The sequence below is a fragment of the Falco biarmicus genome, chromosome 2 (genome assembly GCF_023638135.1).
Source record: "Falco biarmicus isolate bFalBia1 chromosome 2, bFalBia1.pri, whole genome shotgun sequence".
Classification (NCBI taxonomy): Eukaryota; Metazoa; Chordata; class Aves; order Falconiformes; family Falconidae; genus Falco; species Falco biarmicus.
The window spans coordinates 62,826,727-62,847,677 of NC_079289.1; the positions used below are offsets into that span (position 1 = coordinate 62,826,727).

Genomic DNA, 20,951 nt, shown 5'->3' on the forward strand with positions numbered 1-20,951 from the left:
GCATGAACAGGTTCATTGTTATTGCTTGAATAATGCATCTGGGCCTCTTTTCTGTGTTTTCAGAGCTGAAGACAAGGGTGGGAAGGTCTCTGAGGACAGCTTCACCGGCTGTCGAACGCCTAAGCACTTTCACTCCAGCTCTGTCCCTGTCCCCACGGCAGTGGACAGCTTGGTACATTCTGTGGCTGGGTCATCCATCAGATCCCCCTCCCTGCACTCTGTGTTTAGCATGGACGATAGCAATAGCCTGCCATCACCAAGGAAACAGCCTCCTCCCAAACCAAAGAGGGACCCCAACACACGACTCAGTGCTTCATACGAGGCTGTTAGTGCTTGCTTGTCGGCAGCTTCTAAGGAAACCGCTAATGAAGGTTAGGCATAAAGAGAGAAACAGTCGCGAATGCTACTCTAGGCTATTGATTTATTCTTTTCACTCTGATCCTTTTAAATCCAGTCAAGCGCCTTTGAAAAGTCCTGCTTCCCTGAAATATTTCAGTGGCAGTAAATAAAATTAGCCAATTTGTCATTTCTTTCCAAATCAGCAAATAATACTCATGTGTTCTTATTGCCTAGTTTGTCAACAACCAACACCTATTTGCAGAACTCCTCTAGAGACAAATGATCTGTCAGCTCAAGCTATTCTACCCCAGTGACCATTTTATTTCACTATTTAAACTGTATGTTAGAGTATCTTGCATCACTAAAAAAGAATGCTAGACTCTTGAATTTCACCAAGTTAAACATTAAGCTTTCTCCTACTTTTTCTCTATGTTCACATGGAAAACATGCATTCAGTGGTTTATGTTTGTGCCATAACTTGTTTACAGTGGAAGGAAAGCGCTATGAAAGTCCCAAAGTGTCTCAATGCATTATAGTGTCTATAGCATGGTTTTGAGTTCAGTTGTTCTATTCTCCTTCACCCTTGAAATGAATGAGTAGAAGGTGAAATGAAGGAATGCATTCTGCTTTTCCTTGATAAGTCTGACTTGTCATGCTTTGTGTAAAGGATCCTCTCGGCTTATCAGGAAAGATCTTTCAGGTTGGGTTTATATCTATGTGTAAAGATTCTGTAATCCTGCATACAATGGGTGGGAACCTTTGCAGCTCCTTCTTGCAAAATAATTACTGTTTTCATGTCCAGTACATTAGATGCAATTCCATTTTTCTTAACCTCTTCTTTGCTCATTCAGGCTCTGTTTAAGATGAGATGAACTGCATACAATATATTTTTAAACCAGTATGGTTTAAGGAGCTCTGTAAGAAGGTCTGTAGTGCTTTTGGCTTTCTTTGCCCAGCTCTGCAAGAGATGATTGGGTTAACCAAGAAGGTCTAGAAGAGGTTTTTAGAAAAATGACAATTTATATATGTATGTGTGGTTTCAATACTAATGCTTGTATACACTCACAAAACAACTTTGGAGTTCTTCTCATATGTATGAAACAATAGGGCCAGTTTCCCTGATGAATACTCATTTTCCAAGAATTGTGTCAGTTTCCTGAGTCTTTGTCCCAAACCACCTCTGATCTACACCATCTAATTTTGATCTTTAAAGACCTGTCACCTAGGTGTCTGGTATCTCCACTCCCTGCATGCCTGGAGGCTATGAAAAGACATCTAGTTTAGTTAACTGTATACTCAGTTGGGGAATTGCCCTTAGGCTATGGGATTCCCTAACTTTATAAATTATTTCCACACCTGCAGTAAAAAAGAAGAGGAGATAGGCATAATGTCCACCGATAATTAGAGTTTTATAGCTATTACATAAAAGGGGGATACTTAAATTGCTGTCAATAACATGTGTGTGTCAAAGTAGCACCATGTTGAAACTCCTAGTTAAAAGCATGCCTCTCTCCCTTGGGGCAAAAGGACTAATAAACACATATTTCCATGTGTTACAGATCTTGCAGTGAACATTTGGATTCAAAAGATATCTCCTCAGGTCTTAGTTCTCATCTTCTGGTGGCAGTAGAGATTACCAAAACAGATTATATGCCCAGGTAGCAAAGGTTTGTGGTTTGGGAGCTGAAAGTTCTGCTTTTTGTTCCTTGGAATATATATACTTTTGACTGAATCCCTGTGTTTGTGACTGCTTCTTGTTGTAAAACTAGATGGGGAACATTTGAAGGCTTAAAGTACTTAGACCTGTGTAAGAAAAAAATGACCTTGTTCTGTTAATAACACACACCTTTTTCACTTTCCTAGTACTGACCCGTCCAAGACCACACAGTGATGACTATAGTACCATGAAAAAAATACCTCCCAGAAAACCAAAACGGAGTCCCAATACGAAACTTAGTGGCTCTTATGAAGAAATACCTGGCCAAAAGCCTGGGGATGTAAAACAGGCAAGCACAGCAGCTAAACCAGGTGCCTATGACACTGTGACAGTACAGAGAGCAGCTTCTGCTGATGTGGCACAACATGGCGTGTTGAGTCTCTATATGTCACAAGAAGAGGAGGAAAATGAACCTGTCTATATTGAAATGGTAGGGAATGCAATGAAAAGCAGTTCTGCTGAGGCAGAAAGTCCAGAACAAGGAGAATCTGTATATGAAGAAATGAAGTATTTTCTACCAGAAGAAGGAAGCAATGGTAATGGAATAATTACAGTAGTGACTGGATCTCCTCCTCTGTTGTTTGAAAGCAAAAAAAATGTTAACATTGAGGATGGAACATTGGATGGAAACAGTCAAGCAGTTTTGATCTATAAAGACTCATGTGACATTCCAGCCCCTTTCCCTAACTTACTCCCACACAGACCACCACTTCTTGTGTTTCCTCCAACCCCTGTCACATGTTCACCTGCTTCTGATGAATCCCCTCTAACACCACTAGAAGTCAAAAAGCTTCCTGTCTTGGAAACTAATCTAAAATACCCTGTGCAGTCAGAAGGCTCAAGTCCATTATCACCACAGTATTCCAAAAACCAGAAAGGGGAGAGTGAAAGACCAGCGTCTCCAGGCTTGGTTGTGTTCAATGTTTCCAGCAAAGTGACTCCTCCTTCCACACCGCCTCCGCCTCTCCCACCACCCCCTCCTCCTGTACCACCTCCTATTTCCTACCGGGCTTCCACACATTTTGCATTTCCTCCAGAGACCTGTGCTAGTTTTCTGATTAATCCAGGGAAAATAGGTACAAACTCAGATCTGTCAAAAGTACCTCAGAGACCAAATCCTGCTCAGCTTGGATGCTCATCTTCTCCATTCTCCAAACTGCCTTACTCCCCAAAGGTGGCAAGAGCAGATCACAGGAGACTGAACTCAAATTCTTCATCTTCATTTCCATACAGCCCTACAAACTCAAGGTCATTGACCAGTCCTCTTGATGAGTTAACTAGCTTGTTCAACTCAGGACGGAGTGTGCTACGAAAGTCTGCAGCAGGACGTAAGATCAGGGAGCCAGAAGGTAAGACAGATCTCTCTGCTTCTGTATGGACTATTTCTTCTGTGCCAAAACTTTCTTACATTGGAAGCTAATAGAGTAGGTAAAAATATAAAATGAAACCATTGTTAGTTTGTGATTTTTAAAGAAAGGTCTGTTGTAGTCATAAGAAACACATACAAAAAATTCATTGAATATAAAGATTACAGGTCTTCAGGTTTTCTCTGAGATGTCAATTTTTCTTTTAGCAAAATGTTTGTATGACACAAATTTAAATGGATGTTTTTTAGCATTCCAGCAGTCTCACTAAAATAAACACAGGTGTTACATCATGTGAAAATGAGTTTATGGTATCAGTCTATAGAAATACTTTGAAATATATATGGCTAGGTGTCTGGTAGATAGCATATACTTCAACTTGAAGACTTTCTTTTAAGGTTTCATTATTTCATCTCCATAAAATTATGAATTTGGTGATACAGCCATTATTATTCTCCTAAGTAAAGCTAAGATGGAGAGTCATGCAGCAAAGTATATTTTTTCCCCTTTTCTATCCTTTTATTCCTACCTTTCCTGTCATTTACATACACCTTTGTACATACCTAGAGATTACTTGATACCTAGGATTCCAGCATCTGGAGAACATCTTTTGTATCTAGGGCAAAAGCCAACTATAAAAAGAAGCAAAGCTTACCATTTTGCTGAAGGTTTTTGAGATCACAGTCCTCAGACATTATCACCTAATTATTTGCCTTTTCCAGGTAATAAAGGTTTTAATGTTATTACTGGAACAAGTCTATGGATCTTATGAATACTGAAATTCATCCTCATGTTAGCAGATTCAATAGGCTCGTCTGTAAGGGTGAGATGCTTCTGACCTAATTGCGTCCCTCTAAAGCAGGGGTCCTCACACTTTTTAACCAGGGGGCTGGCGCGTGGATAAAGTGGCAGGCAGTCATCTGTGGCTGCTTGGTTTCCCCCCCCAACTCCCAGCTAGGGGGGTGGGTGGGGTGGGGGGGTTCTGTAAATACCAGGGGCCGGATTGAGGACCCTGGGGGGCCGTATCCAGCCCGTGGGCCGTAGTTTGAGGACCCCTGCTCTAAAAGCTTGGTATGTAGGCATCAAATCCTTAACCTATGAAGAGACTGTAATTTTGAGAGTTTAATTCCTACCATATATCTTCATCCATTGCATATGGGGAAAGCCTAGATGATTAAACTAGTGGAGTTGTAACTTCTAAGTAAGAGACTACAGTTGAAGCAAATCCTAGTTCTGCATATCAATTACAACACTGACTCCAGTCTTTACATTACTTTTCTGATTTAAAGAGAGTCTCCTATTGAAAATAGTCAGTGTACTGTATACAGAAATTTCTCTCCCTAGTAGCATCTCCCAAACACAAAATTTTGTGAATTTAAAATTCAGAGTGAAAAACCTGTAGAGCCACTTCTCTGCTTCTTCACTTCTGTCTGTAGAAACAGGTTGTCTTAATCAAGAGCTGTGTGCAGCATATTCAAAATGGGCTATATAGAATCACAGAATCCTTTCAGTTGGAAAAGACCTTTGAGATCAAGTCCAACTACTAACCTAACACTGCTGAGTCCGTCACTAAATCGTGTCCCTAAGTGCCACATCTACATGTCTTCCAAATACTTTTCAGGGACGGGGACTCAACCACTTCCCCGGGCAGCCCGTTCCCATGCTTGACAACACTTTCAGTGAAGAAATCGTTCCTAATATCCAATCTAAACCTCCCCTGGTACAATTTGAGGCCATTTCCTCTTGTCCTACCATTTGTTATCTGGGAGAAGAGGCCAAACCCCACCTGCCTACAACCTCCTTTCAGGTAGTTGTAGAGAGTGATAAGGTCTCCCCTGAGCCTTCCTTTCTCCAGACTAAATAACCACAGTTCCCTCAGCTGTTTCTCATAAAATTTCATCTGCTGACCCTTCACCAGCTTCTCTGGACACACTCCAGCACCTCAGTGTCTTTTTCTTGCAGTGAGGGGCCCAAACCTGAACACAGGATTCAAGGTGTGGCCTCACCAGTGCCAAGTCCATGGGAATGATCGCTTCCCTGGTCCTGCTGACCACACTGTTTCTGATACAAGCCAGGATGCTGTTGGCCTTCTTGGCCACCTGGGCACACTGCTGGGTCATCTTCAGAAGTGTGCCCAGGTGGTGTTAACCAGGACCCCCAGGTCCTTTCCCACCAGGCAGCTTTCCAGCCACTCTTCCCCCAGGCTGCAGCGCTGCGTGGGGCTGTTATGACCCAGCTGCGGGACCCCGCACTGAGCCTTGTTGAACCTCATACAGCTGGCCTTGGCCCATCGATCCAGCCTGTCCAGACCCCTCTGCAGAGCCTTCCTGCCCTCCAGAAGATCAACACTCCCCGCCAACTTGGTGTTATCTGCAAATTTACAGAGGGTGCATTTGATCCCCTCATCCAGATAATTTATAAAGATATTATACAGGACTGGCCCTAATATGGAGCCCTGGAAAACACCACTTGTGACTGGCTGCCAAATGGATGTCACTCCACAACCACACTTTGGGCTCGGCCAGCCAGCCAGATTTTTTTCCCAGTGAGCAGTACACTCATCCAAGCCATGAACAGCCAGTTTCTCCAGGAGAATGCTGTGAGAAACCGTCTCAAAGGCTTTACTAATACCTAGGTAAACAGCATCCACGGCCTTTGCCTCATCCACTACATGGGCCACCTTGTCACAGAAGGAGATCAGGTCAGTCAAGCAGGACCTGCCTATCATAAACCCATGCTGTCTGGGCCTGATCCCTTGATCATCCTACAGGTGCCATGTGATGGTGCTCAGGATGACCCTCCATAACCTTTCTCAGCACCAAGGTCAGACGGACAGGCCTGTACTTTCCTGGATCCTCCTACCTGCCTTTCTTGTAGATGGGCATCACACCGGCTAGCCCCCAGTTTTCTGGGACCTCCCCAGTTAGCAAGGATTGTTGATAAATGATTAAAAGTGGCTCAGTGAGCATTTCTTCCAGGTCCCTCAGTTAAAATTAGGTGGATCCCATCCATCCCTGTAGACTTGTGTTTGTCCAAGTGGTGTAGCAGGTCACTAAACCTTTCCTCTTGGATTATGGGAGCTTCATTCTGCCCCCTGTCCCTGTCTTCCAGTTCAGGGAGCTGGGTACCCAAAGAATAACTGGTCTTTACTATTAAAGACTGAGGCAAACAAGGCATTGAATAAATTAGCCTTTTGCTCATCCTTTGTCACTATGTTTCCCCCCACATCCAATAAATGTTGGAGGTTCTCCTTAGCACTCCTGTAGCTGTTGATGTATTTATAGAAACTTTGTTATTGTCTGTTGTGGCAGTAGTCAGATTAAGTTCTAGTTGTGCTTTGGCCCTTCTCTTTTTCTCCCTGTATAACCTCACGACATCCCTGTAGCCCTTCTGAGTTGCCTGTCCCTTCTTCCACAGGCCATAAGCTTTCCTATTGTTTCCTGAGTTCCAGCCAAAGCTCTCTGTTCAGCCATGCTGGTCTTCTTCCCTGCTGGCTCGTCTTTCAGGACATGGGGACAACCTGCTCCTGCACCTCCTGAAGCATGTCCAGCCTTCCTGGACCCGCTGTCCTTCAGGACTGGCCCCCAAGGGAATCTGTCAACCTGTCTCCTGAACAGGCCAAAGTCTTCCCCCTGGAAATCCACAGCAGCTGAACTCCTCCTTATATCTCCAAGAATGAAAAGCTTTTTATCGTTTCATGATCACTGTGCCCAAGATGACCTCCAACCATCACATCACCCACCGGTTCTTCTCTGTTCACAAACAGCAGGTCCAGCGGGGCGCCTTCCCTAGCTGGCTCCCTCACCAGCTGTGTCAGGAGGTTAACTTCTACACACTCCAGGAACCTCCTAGACTGTTTCCTCTCCACTGTATCATATTTCCAGCAGACATCTGGTAATTTGAAGTTCCCCATGAGAACAAGGACCAGCAATTGTAAGACTTCTCCCAGCTGCTTACAAATTAGTTCATCTGCTTCTTCCTAGTTGGGTGGTCTGTAACAGACTCCCACAATGATGTCTGCCTTGTGGGCCATCCCTCTGGTTCTGACTCAGAAACACTCAGCCCTTTCACCACAATTGTCAAGCTGTAGACAGTCAAAACACTCCCTAACATACAGGGCTACTCCACCTCCTCTCCTTATTTGCCTATCCCTTCTGAACCTTATAGCCATCCATTGCAATACTCCAGCTGTGTCAGTCACCCCATCATGTTTCCGTGATTGCAGCTATATCATAATTTTCTGTCTGCACAATGGCTTCCAGCTCCTGTTTGTTGTCCATGCCTCATGCATTGGTGTAGATACACTACATTTGGGCTGTTGGTCCCACCACCTTTTCTGGGGGGGAAGCTCAAATCCTATTTTTGAAATATGGAACAAAAAAGTAAAAGATGGGATAGATTATCTTCTTATTCGTTGTATATTTTCTTAAAAATATATTTACCACTCCATTGATTTTAGTATCATATCCTGATTTAAGACAGCTATAATATAACAGAAGTAGGTGTTTGTGCCTACTCTGGATATATGTGTGCCTATCTGCCGCCCTACCTCTCTGTCCCTAAGAACCTTGACAACCTTCAGCCAAAACCCCTTTCAACCAAATACAACAAGGAGATAAAAGTCTCAAAACTAATTGAGTTTTTACAGGTTTAATGAAAGTCAGTGGCTGGGTGGAGACGAGAGACTTATACTGGGAGAAAAACTCCTATCGGCTATCAGAGAAACTGTGGTGGACAGAACGCTTGTGAGTCCTCCGGACCTTGAAAAGCTTTAGCTGGACTTTGCATGTTCCTAGATGCTGAGTTCAGTGAGCCATGAGCTATGAACTGAGACTTCATCAGTTCTCATTCTCAAAAGAACAATGTGTTTGTTATTGTGAGTATATGAATTGATGAAATTGGTAAAGGAGATACTGCAGTAGTTTTGTTTGCTTTGGGAAAATTACTTGATAACATTCAATGCCTATAAATATATGTAGAAAGTTTTTTGTTTGGTTTGGTTTGTTTTCTTTTTAAATTGGGGTCTTGTTTTGTTGTATAGATAATATGTTTTTATCAGCTGCAAAGAAACTATTAAAGTCAGGTCTTTGGATGTATCTTCTCAAGGCTTTCTCAATGGACCTGGTGAGGAAGTGTGGTAAGCCTACTCCAGCCAAGTCACAAAACTGACTTTTACCTTAAAAAAAAAAAAAAGTTGCTTTGGGATGAATGATTTTTGCAAACACAATTTTCAACTATAATGTGACCAAGACAGAATTCAGTGCGTGTCTCCTGTGGGTTGAAGCTAGTGCATTAGCAGAGGCTACCATAATAAAACCTCTAAATTTACCTTTTGCATGGAAAATGTACTTCTAAATATTTCATCAAGGCAGCACTAAGTATGAAAGATCAAAGTTCAAGAAAGATACACGATAAAAAACCTGAATAAATATTTTATGAGCTAGGAAGTTACTGTATACTAAGTGTGGTTACATGTGAATAGTTCAATGATAAGTAGATGGATTGAAAGTAATGAAGAAATACAGGTGAATGTATGTGCACGTTTTTACAATTTTCCTTTTTTCATGTAGTTCATGTGTTCAGTTAATTTCTAAGCTAACAGCTGGAAAAAAAAATTAATTTAACCTCTGGTGCAAAGTAATAAGATGGCAATCAGCAGAGTGGACTCTCTTATGTAAAACTAGAAGTTGTCCATCTCTTACCTTCTGACTTTTTATCACTTATTGCCTAATGCATATTAAGTTCCTAGAAGGGTCCTCCCTTCCTTTGTCATTTGTAGTATTTTATATATAGGAAATGTTATGCTAAGAAAAAGTTAAATTAATTTTAACAGGCATTCATTAAAATTGAAGACATGGCCTAGAGCAGCACTCTGTAATGTGCAATTCCATTTATTTCCGTAAGTTATAACCTAACAACTGCCTTAACTAAAAAGAGAAAGTAAAATTGTGGGCCATTTTTAAGTCAAGGAGAGTTACCTATGGGAATCAATACGTTTCTGTATTGGATTATCAGCCTTGGAGATAAAAGCCTCCTTGCCAATAAAAGTGCAATACAGACAGATCCCCCAATACGCCTCCCTCTTGCCTGGAGGAGCAATTTTAAGGACTGAGAACACTGATGTCCTTTTGGCTCCTCACCTCTTTGTGGAAAATGGTCGTCCAGAATTGCAGTAGAACAGATTTGTGGTTTTCTGATGGGCTGTGGACTTATTGTGAACGGAACTGAGGGCACTTTTCTTTCACAAAGGCAACAAATAAAATCATCAAATGGCAACAGCTTTCGTTACCAGATGTCCTGGTCTGCCCATTTTTTTTAAACAACAGTAATATCTACTGGTTCAAGCAATGACCAGAATCATAGAGTATGCAATTACTTGCAAAATACTTTACATGTGATAATAGAAGTTTTCTGCTCTGTAGAGCTTATAGTTTAAATAAGCAAAACTGTAACAGGTGAGAACTGAGATAAAGTGATTTCTCCAAGGTTGAAAAGAGTAGTCATTGAAGCTATAGCTGTATTGTTAGACAGGGATTTCCTTTTACTCCATACAAAATGAGACTTGAGTGCAGATAAGCAAAAATACACACAGATTTTTCTTTGATTTTGCCTAATTTCTAGAAGTAGAAACTTTAGTTTGCAAGACAGAAACTGCATGGTCATGTGCAGAGCCCTTGCTCAGATATTTCTAGACAGGACCTTAGATTTTGAGACTAGATGTCGTGAAACCAAATTCAATTCTTTAATCACAAAACCACACTCTCTAGCAGAATGTACAGGTGTTTTTATCTATTCAACATGGAAGACATTTCTTATATAAGGAAGAGACAATTACATGTTTATGCATTTCATAGTAAATATTTGTGGAGCAAGGACAGAATTTTCTTTTCCTCATCGTGGATGAATGATACTCAGAATGCTAGGTCGTGGTATTATTTCTCTTGATTGGTACCGTTGATATTGAATTACTCCATACAAAGAAGAATCATTTCAGCTTCAGAACAAAAGATGGAATAATTCCTAGCCCATCATCCATGCTCAGACTGGCAAAGTCAGTGTTCATGTGGATTCTAAAGGGAAAGGAGCAAAGGAAATATGATTTTTGCTTAACCTGGATGATTACCTTCAGGCTATTGAGATAAAGACCTGATACCTTCTCTCCTTCCTGATTGCTGAGAAAAGGTTGGCATGGATGCTTGACTTCTGTGTCTATGCAAAAGAAAATGTGCAAGCTTACAACCCCATATTTAAGCATCGAAGAAGTAAAATTTGGAAGACCTTTCATTTACATAGTTCACCAATGTATAGGCTTCCAAGTTTCATGAATTATTGTTGGCGTTTCAATACAAGTGGAACAGTATATGTGAGTTTATGCATGCTTCAGTGACCTATTCCTTTCCAAAACAGTTCAGTGACTTATATAACAGGAAAAGCATGCAAACATTAGATTGTTAAGAAAACACTGATAGTGTTCAAATGTTTGACCAATATCTTTGGCATCCATTAACTATAAGAATCCCTTCTTTGCCTGCTTCCTAAGTGAGGTATTTCCAAGGCAGGTAGCTTCACATGTCAGTGAATTATTCCACATTCTCCCATTTAAGCATTGGAAGTCACTGGAAGATACTTACAACTGTCAAATGATACAGAAATTTAGACATACCTAGTTGGGACTAAAGCTTTCTAGATACTCTTTGCTGAAATTGGCTCAAACTCGGAAAATAACGGGTTTTAATGTGTATGTATGGGGAGTACCGTCCTGTCAAAGGCAGGTATCCCTTTGATAGCTAGTAAATAATTTCCCTCTATCAGCAGATTAGAGCAAGCTATTGTGTAACTAATGTCTCAACAGTAGATTGCAAATTAAATCCCCACTGGGTTTTCTGAGATGAAATCCCAGTCCCTTATGCTCTAAACCACTCAGCTTTTCCTCCTAAGCAACTTAATAAAGATAATATTCATATCCGCATCTCATTATTCCTACATTTTATTGATACAATGTAATAGTTTTACTTTCTTTGTGGCAAAAACCAACAACTTACAAAACATGAGTAATACAGAAAACTGTTTTCCTCTTTTATCTTTTACCAAAGTATGCTGGAGAAATGATTACATGAGACATAGGACTTCTATAACACCTTTCAAGTAAAATTCTCAAAGCATTAAAACTTTAATGAATGAAGCTTCATAACATTTATTAGAAAAAGATTAGTATCTGTTTATATCATTGCCTTAATTATCAGGGAGTGAGGGTGACTTTCTGTGACTAATTTTCAGATTAGATATCTAAACACAGGACAGTCATCACTCTCTGATTCACTGTGGACTACTTGCAGCTCTCAATCTGAATCTCTTGCAGTAGGTACAGAAAAGTGGGAGGAAGCCAAAGCACTGCTAGTAGGAGTTTAATGAGACTCATAAGAAAAGGCCCATACTTGGCTAGCCAAAGATGCCCTATGCAGAAAATTACAAAGGAGGAGACAGAGCTGCTGGCAATACAGTTGCCATCCAGCCCATGCTGGGTGATTTGTCTCAGGAAATAATTGTGATTTGCATTACTGCAGTAGAAAAGGGGATTAGAAGAGTTTAGAGAAAGTACCCTCTATTCCTGTTTGCAGAATAAACTTTTTTATAGCCTGAAAGAAGCCACCTTAAACCACAGCCTTTTCATCTATGTGCCTGCCATTATCTGGATAATTTCTCACAAAAAAGATCTGCTGTTTTAGGACAAACACAATATACCATGAATAATTTTCCATTTCAGAATCTCTGAAAACTAGTATATTTTACTGCTGAAGAGGTTTTTTGGGGTTTCTGTTATGACCATTTTTTTTCACTGTAGCATTTCTCTTCCTGGTTTGCTCTTACAGCCTAAAATCATGTAATGTGTAATTTGCTTTAGTTTTCTGTTCTGACATGGAAAAGAGGCTTTGTGTGTGATTACCATAAACAATGTTAACCTGAATATTATTAGAAGAACAAATCAAGGCACATTTTTAGGTGAAAAAAGAATGGATATTGTCATAAACCTTTTTTTTTTTTTTTTTGCTTTTGAAATGCTTGTATTGAAAATAAAATCAGATCCTTAGCACTCCTCTAAACGTTTCCAAATCCTATAGTAAAATAAAGTAAAATAGAGGCTGCAGGAGACTGTGCAGCCCCAGGATCACACAGAAAATATCACTGTATTTTTGACATAATTGCATAGTGTAAGTATCTACAGATGTCAGAAAAGGATCCTGGAGCAGACAGACCCTTGGTCTGACCTGGTGCAAGATCTCTTACGTTCATACCTAGTCAGTGCTGAACAGGAAGGAAGCTGAGGAGAAGTAATTGCACTAACTTTTCTGTTCTTTTTTCATGTTCCATTTCTGAGACCTGCAGGCATTCCTTTTAAATCGCTAATTATTGTTTGCTTTCTTTCCATTGATTTGGATTTAATTTGTGTCCCCTTCATCTTGGCTGATACTGGAGTAAATTAAACACACCATACTGGTTCGGCTTAGTGCATTTCAAGCCCACAGTTTTTAATAATATCCCACCTTTAATAGTGACTGATCGTTCAGGTAGACATTTACAGGAATTTTTTTTATTACAATGTCTTTTCTTCACCACTTGATGGAACATCATTGTTTGAAATTCAGCAGTGGTTTAGGAAGTTGTCTCATTACTGACAGTGTTGTGTGCTTCTTTGAATAGTAAACAGTCTTCAGTATTCTTTATTTATGATCCAAGATGCAGAACCATGAAGGACTTTGTTTAGGAACGACTACATCAGTCATTGTAAACCAAAGATACATTAACGTGAGAAATTAGCCATATCTGAGAGAGCAAGGAAGTTGAATCATAGTACACTTCCATTCCTGATGCCAACCATGTATGTGGCTATTTGGCAGTAAACGTCCTGTCACTTGATTCTACAGTTCTACAGGCATTTGGGACATCGTGGAGAGGGAAATTTGAACACAGATTTTAGTGAAAGTCTCTAATTAAATTCTCAACCGAGTAAGAAATCTGTTCAGATGCTCTTAACTTATTTACATCCACCTCAGCATTAAGTCATCTTTTGCATAGAGCCTCAGTAGAGAATAGTTCCATTTCACAGAAAATGTCAAGATTGTGATGTTTATTTTTGTTTTGCCCTGGAATGAAAATCAAGCTATCTGAAATTCTGTGCAGAAATAAATATTCTTTCATGTCCAGTCTTTCAAAACTGTTTGGAAAGCATTGAAATGGATGGCCTCAAACATAGTAATTTTTTCTTACTGGTAATGTTAATTAAATGTTTTGACTTTTTATTTTGGACCTAGGTAAGTTCAAGACTGGCCATTTCAACACTGGTCAGGTTGTCATATAGAAGTATGTCTTCACAGCAACCAAAGATGCGTTATAAATAAACCAGGCTACTTCTAAACTCACTGGCTGAGGTATCCCAGAGCAATGCATTTGTGACTGCGCAAACTCCAGCCCCTCAGTGATGACCCAAAGTTCTTGACAGGACTCATGCCATTCACCACGAAACTCTATCGACCCACATGTGTGGATTGTGTTCCAGTTCCAGCACCAGCATTTTGTGGGGCTGGATGGAGAAGCAAGAGAAGATAGCTGGAAAGAGACTGGGAAAAAGAGTTGGTCATAAACATGAGGGTGCCCTGACCCTCATGCTCTCTCCACACCGCTGCACTCTGCTGTTGAGAGGGTTCGAGAGTGTTTGGAAGTGGAGCACTGGAAGTAGGAGTAGCAATATGGGGCATCTTTGTTCTCCCTGGGCCCACTAGTGAGTGGGAAAATAAAGAGACCTTCAAGTTCAGTGCCCTTTTGGCTTGAGGTTTTCTATTTTAAAATGAAAATCAGGAAAATTATTTGTGTGGTGCATTTTTTACAAGAAAAAAACCATGAAAAAATTAGACCTGAAGTTCCACATGTCATTTTTTCTTTTAGCTCTTCCCTTAAGGGCTGGTTGCAGTATGATGCTGACATACTAGTAGCATGTAGTGACAGTTTTTAGCCACAGGTTGGCTATATTTGTGCACAGTATGGGTGCTTATCACACTGCATCCATGACAGCCATATGTTTATGCTTTGAGGTTTACGGAGGTGTCATTGTCCATCACTGTATCCCTTCAAAATTAACTTAAAAAGAATCTAAAGAATATCTAAATTCAATTTTTATTTCAGAAGATCACTTTGAACAAATCGGTAATGTTGTTAAAGAGGTTTTCCAGTATAGCTGTCCCTGTTTGGTGGGCAGGATTACAGTACAGATGATCCAAATATATTCCTTGGATCGTCCCTCAGGATCCGCTCAAACAATTTTTCTGCTGAACACAGTCACTTATGCTGACTTCTGCATTGCAGTCAATGCCAGAGCTGGTATGAGAGAGATCCCGAAAAATCTCTGCAGAAGTATTCTGTGGGAAAAGTAAATAGAACTGATGTGATGCTGTTGGCAGTAGCAAATCCCTGTCTGTTTGTTTGTTTGGGGTTTTTTTGTTTGTTTATTTTTACAATATTTGCAACTGTGTTTGAGGGGGAGGAAGGTTGAGACAGTGTCTCATCACATAATTCCTTCCCACAGCAGCTAAAGCCCAGCAGTAATGGCTGTTCTGTTACTGAGATACCACACACAAATGTAAACAAACATAAACGTTTGGCTTCAAAAAGAACTGCTGCATCCACATTAGTTAAAAGAAAACAGTTTAAAAAGAGTGGCTGCATTTCTTACCGAGTTGCCGCCTCCTTTTCCAGCACACGAGCAGTTTTTTAACCAAACAAACACAAGAAATAGACTTTGGTCAGCCAGTCAACACACCTAACAGTAAACATAAGTATTACAGAGTAAAATCAGCTACTTTTTTCCATATTAGACATGAAAAGGTGGGGAACATAGGAATATGGAGGGAAGAAATGCTTCTCCTAAGGCAGGAAATTGTCCCAAGCAGTGCTGCCCTCTTTATTGCCCTCTGTGGTTAGTAATGGAGCTCAGGAAGGTCTGCAGAGATAGTTTCTAGAGAAGACTGGTGAATGAAATCCCCAGTCTCTGAAACACGTGCACTGGCTGGACTCTAGCACACTTGCTGCATTAAAAAGGTGTTCCAAGTTCTTGCCCAAATACTATCAAGCAGCCTGTCCACATATCCTTCATCCATTACCACTATTTAAGAAGGCTGTTTCCTCCACTTCAGCAGAGCTGTCTTTGTCTCCTGTTGGGAACAAGCCTAATTCGAACAATCCAGAGTCCTCTAGACAGGGAATGAAGGCGCTTGCGTTGTCCCTCCCACCAACTCTGAAAGTTTACCTGACCCAGAGATGTCCCTAACATTACTTCCAGGAGAGAGGGAAAGGTTTGTAGCTTGTAGTGATTGTCACTGAAGTAAATGTAAAATAAGACCACTATCTTCCCACGAGCACAAGTCCATCAGAGAAGCAAGCAGAAAAAACCTTTCTGTTCTAGGTCCATACTCTCCATAGCTGTGAAGCGATTTACAAAAAAGTGATTGAGATGATGGTTCTTAAAGGCCGAACCAGACCCAGGAGTTCCTGCAGCTGCTTCAACAACTTCCTTCTCACCACCAGCCTTATCTTCCAAACTCTGGCAGATTGGGGTTGAGGTCACACTAACACAATATTCTTCAGAGGAGGTCTTTACCTCTAGCAGAGTGAGTTTTGTCACTTCTGATGTTCTTCATGGCATCTGTCTCCTCTCTTTGCTTTCCAGTCTTCATACAAAGCTTCCACAAATGCAGCTTCCCAGAGCAAAGAAGTAGTTTACGTTTCCATATTTGCCTGCTCCGTTGAAGAATGTGGCTTCTGGAGTGGCTTGTAGCACTCTCTGATAACTCCACTTACACAGCTCAGAGATAAAGGGTGCTGGACGTGGCAGTACAAATTCATTGCTGCCTATCCTAGGAGCATTGTTGCAGGGGGAAATCCTGGACAATTGCCGCTATAAGGGCAGGCTTTGTGAGGTGAAATAAATCAATGGATAATTATTGCCTCTGATGGCAGCAGCAGCCGGCAGCACAGCCATGAGAGTGAGACACGCAGTACAGGCTAATAGGCTGGGGGAATCCTGTCTTGACAGTTTTCATCCTGCTCCATTTCTTTCAGCAAATAAGATGCATTTGCTTGCCTCCATCTCTCAGTAGACAAAGTAAACAGTCATGCTACAGCAGGTCACAGTGTGACTTCGTGTGGGTAAACTGAACTACTCTGAAGCAATATGCATTTATCCGGTGAAAGGACACCCAAGACAACATGTGCTGAGGGTAGCTAGAAAATGCCATGGACAAGGATGTCTCGACAGTAAGTCAGAGCAAAACAGAAAATGCCAAGTGCAATTGTCAAGGTGCAACAAAATGCAGTGGTAAACACTCATGCCAAAATGAAATGGCCTGTTCTTATTTAACCTTCCTCTCCCTTTCCTTCATCCAAAAAATATCTGCATGATTTCTGCAGTTGCCATCTTCTTTTTTTTTTTTTTTTTTCCATCACTTCACCATATCCACTTACCACAGTAAATGTAACAAGTATTCAGGGTTGGCCACTAGGATTCAGTGTATTCCTGACTCTCCCAAGAGTGAGAGCACAGATCAGGATTTCCTTCTGTCTGCAACAACTTGTCTTTCATATGCTGGTTAATAGGATCGATCAGTTCTCTCTTATTCACATGTATAATGACAAGCTGCTTGATTTGAAATTTCCATTTTGCTGGATGCCAGCCATGGGTTTCAAGGAGATCAGGCTATTTAGCTTTTAGATTCCATAGCAGCCCAGGTACAGAAAGCTTCTCCTCCTGTAAGACATTAATTTATCTGCCACAATGTTTGTGTTTTCCAGATTTCATAGTTGTTAATGAAGTATGAACACCTGTGGATCTTGTTAACTAAAACCATGTATTGATTATTAGTTACAGAAATTAATGTTTTCCATGAACGAAGAAATAATATTTTACATTATTGTGGGATTTATTTAAGACATTAAATGATAAGAAGGGGAACTATTTCCCCCTTTTTTCATATTTCTTTGCATAATTATATGTGTTACATATTTTTGTAGGTTTTGTTCCTTTGTGGAAAAGCTTTTAAGTTTTTTCTATAATATTTGTGGTTTCTGTTTCACGGGGCTGATGTTTTTTGTTGATCAGGACAGAGATTGTTTCTATTTTAGGACCTAGATACATCCTGCCTAGCTTGTGGCACTGAAATTCCTCAGCTGAGAACTCAGCCTTAACTCTCTGTTTAACTGATGAAAAGGAGCATGCACCTTGAAAGAATGGTCCAGGTACAAGCCAGATCAGATTGGGGGGGGGGGTGTGTGTGTATGATTTCCATTTACACTACAGCAAAACTAAGAAGCTGCTTTCCCCTTACTGTCAGGATGAAACTTTTGAATGCAGCTTAGCAGAAACTGTACAACAGTTCAGTGCCCCACTAGCCCCATCTGGTTTGAGGTTGTTTTTCTTCCATATTTTTCCTTTTTTTACCTGAGATGGACTTAATATTGACCACTGATTGCTGACTGTGCTAACAGGTGCTGTCAAGGTGAAAGGCTATGTCTGTTTTAGTAGAGAGCCAGTGCTGGGGAGTGTCCTGGGAATGGCAGCTCAATCCTCTGCGCGGTCACAGTGCTAGAGCAGTCCCTGGCATGGTTTGGGACCTGGCAGGCTGGCTGCCCTGCAGATAGATCTGGGCATGGTTCAGGAATCGGCACAGGCCAGGGACTATTCCCAGTAGACAACTTGGATGCAGCCTCTCTGCTGTGAAGGGCAAGAAAGTGTAACAGTATAGACAAGGTCTCTATCATTTGCCTCAGGGCCAGAGAACAGGTACAATCACATCTGAGTTACCAGGATAGACAAAGCAAGAGGCCCTCTGTATTTACCCTGTGTGATGAATCCCTCGGTGCTTTGGCAGTGCTGCACAAAGCATCCAAGGTAAGCATGAATCTGATCCAAACCCCACTGAAAGCAGTGGAGCCCTTCTGTTGTCATTAATGAGTTTTCAGTCAGACTGTAAATGAGCACTAAATGTTAAAAGGAGTATTTGAAAAAAGATCATATGGGGACAGATATAGGCTATGGATATACCTACTTGTAAAGAAAGGAGAGCAAAAACAAGGACGGGAAAAAATACAAACCAACCAGGTGAGTTACTGTCAGGCTTTTAATAATATACTGGTTTTCCATGTCTTGCTGCACAAAAAGTCTGTGGTGATTCCACCTAAATGCTGATATCAGTCATTGATTTATACTTCGCTTTAGGCTTTATTAAATAGACTAAATGTGTATTTTCCTTACAAAATTAATAGTTTCTCAAAATGTTTCAGTATTGCACTTTAATCTGTCATCTGAATAGAGCCTATACTGGCCCATCTTCTAATTTGGTAATAACAGCATTAATTCAGGCTAAATACAGCTTATGAAATAACTATGATGTTTGGGATCCCTCATTTTATGTTTCAGAAAGAAGAGTTTTATAATAGGATATTTGGAAGCCATAGCTCAATTAAAAGAGTTTAAGTTATTCTTTTGAAAAAAAAAAAAAAATCTGTCATCTAGACTCTCAGTGCACTGGGTTTCTTTTAAGAGTGAGATAATGACTCAAAAAGGGAAATGAAAAGCAGATATATTAAATCATTTCCATGATTGCCATACTCTCACTTTTATTTCCAAAATAAGTGAAATTTCAGTCTATCCTGTGCCTTAGGACTTTGCCATGAGTTTTAAACTCAATCTCTTCCAGGAACACTGAGGATAACTAGTAAATGTGGATTCTGTGAGCTGCCTCTTTTGCATACCTTTCCTCTTACACTTTTCAAGTAATGTTGATGTAATTAATTATGGATCTGTTGGAATACAAAGCTTGCTTGTAAGGAAATTATTGTTACACTTTGATTTGTCATACTCTGATTAAAAGTACTGTACATGCTATTCCAGTTATTAACTATGCTGCAATTGAGAGGCAAATTATGTCCCCAATCCAGACATCCGTACATCCTTGTGGTCCATACATCCTCACTAACTGCAAGATTAGTCAGAGCAGAATTTGACTGTCACAGGTATCTTTTTGGCAAAGTCATTTTGCCAAAATAGTAATCCAAATGCTCTTCACTGTTGCGAAGTCTGTGGGTTTTCACTTAAAGCTTGTATTCCTTTTATAAACACGAACTCCCACCATGCTCTTACAGCTGATACCTCTCTGTAGGTAGTGTCTCAAAAGTAGGTATGGATGACTTTTGAAATAACATTTATTACTAGCTGGAAATTGTTAAGATGATGTTACTTAAAAAAAAAAAAAAAAAAAAAGAACATGGTAAATAATGCATCCATCTGGTGAGAACAGCAGAGCACAAATCTGAACAAAAAGCTAACATTCAGCACGTTGGTGAAGATGTTCAGCTGTAGGAACCATAGTTTTTTCTTTTTCTGTATCCTAAAGTATTTCTGATAGTTTCAGAATGTTGATGAGTAATGGGAGAGCAGTGCATACTTGTATCTGCAGAGATTCACGGCAGCAGGAGGAGGCTGACATTAATGTGGATAAAAGTCCAAACTTCTATATTAGGTGACTGGGAAAACATGAAAGTGGAGTGAATTTCAGACCGATACTTGATGGATAAAATAGGAATCAGTGGGGGTTTTCTAAGTCTTTAGTATTAATAGAGGGCTTCCCTATATCTTTTGTAATTGTCCACAGTATGTCCATCTAAGATACCACTGCACAATTATAAATTGTGTGGAATAATAATATTGTGATACAAAGTCATGAGACATCTTTGTTATGCTCAGGGATATTTTGAGTAGTGGGGAGATGGGATGGAGAGACATAATCCAGCACAGAAGATAAAGTCAATGCCTTCTGGCATGTTAAAACTTATTGGGAAAAAAAACGCAATGTCCTGCACCTGGCACGGAATTACCTTTTATAATGATATAGGCTGGGGACAGACAGTCTGGGGAAAGAATGCTGGGGGCTCTGGGAGCTGGGCAGGAGCTGGCAGCGAGCCCTGGCTGCAGAGGTGGCCAGCAACATCCAGGGCTGCAACATCAGGAGCACCGCTGGGAGCTCCGGCCAGGGGGTGTCTCCTCTGGCCAGGACCTGTTAGACCACATCTGGGTACTGTGGCGTACCTTTCTGGTACTGGGTACCTTTCAACACAGAAAGATGCTGACAACCTGGGGTGAGTTCACCCCCATGATGCTCAGGGCTGGAGGGTGTCCCTGTGAGCAGCGGCTGGGGCAGTGGGGCTTGTCCAGCCTGGGGCAGAGATGGCTTCAGGGGCACCTCACAGCCACCCCAGTGCCTACTGGGAGGGGAGGGGGAGGGGGCAGCAGGGCAACAAGGTACAGCAGGCGTGAACTGAAACGAGAGGGGTTCAGGCTGGGTGCGAAACCTCTCCCCCGTGAGGGCAGGCAGGCCGGGGGGTGGGCAGAGGGACCGGCTGCCCGGGGGGGTGGGCAGGCTCCATCCTTGGGGGGTTTCAAGACCCATCTGGGCAAAGCCCTGAGCAACCTGGTCTGATCCCACAGC

General features: G+C 41.1%; 1 protein-coding gene across 3 annotated transcripts in view; it reads left to right on the plus strand.

Moving 5' to 3' along the window:
• Window positions 1-20,951, plus strand: part of MYO16 (myosin XVI) — a 412,228-nt gene that overhangs the window by 362,044 nt on the left and 29,233 nt on the right. For all 3 annotated transcript variants that reach the window (XM_056328855.1, XM_056328853.1, XM_056328854.1), the window contains 2 exons: window positions 64-371; window positions 2,203-3,405. In XM_056328855.1, the coding sequence (XP_056184830.1) occupies window positions 64-371; window positions 2,203-3,405 (1,511 nt within the window). The remainder of the gene's footprint in view (window positions 1-63; window positions 372-2,202; window positions 3,406-20,951) is intronic.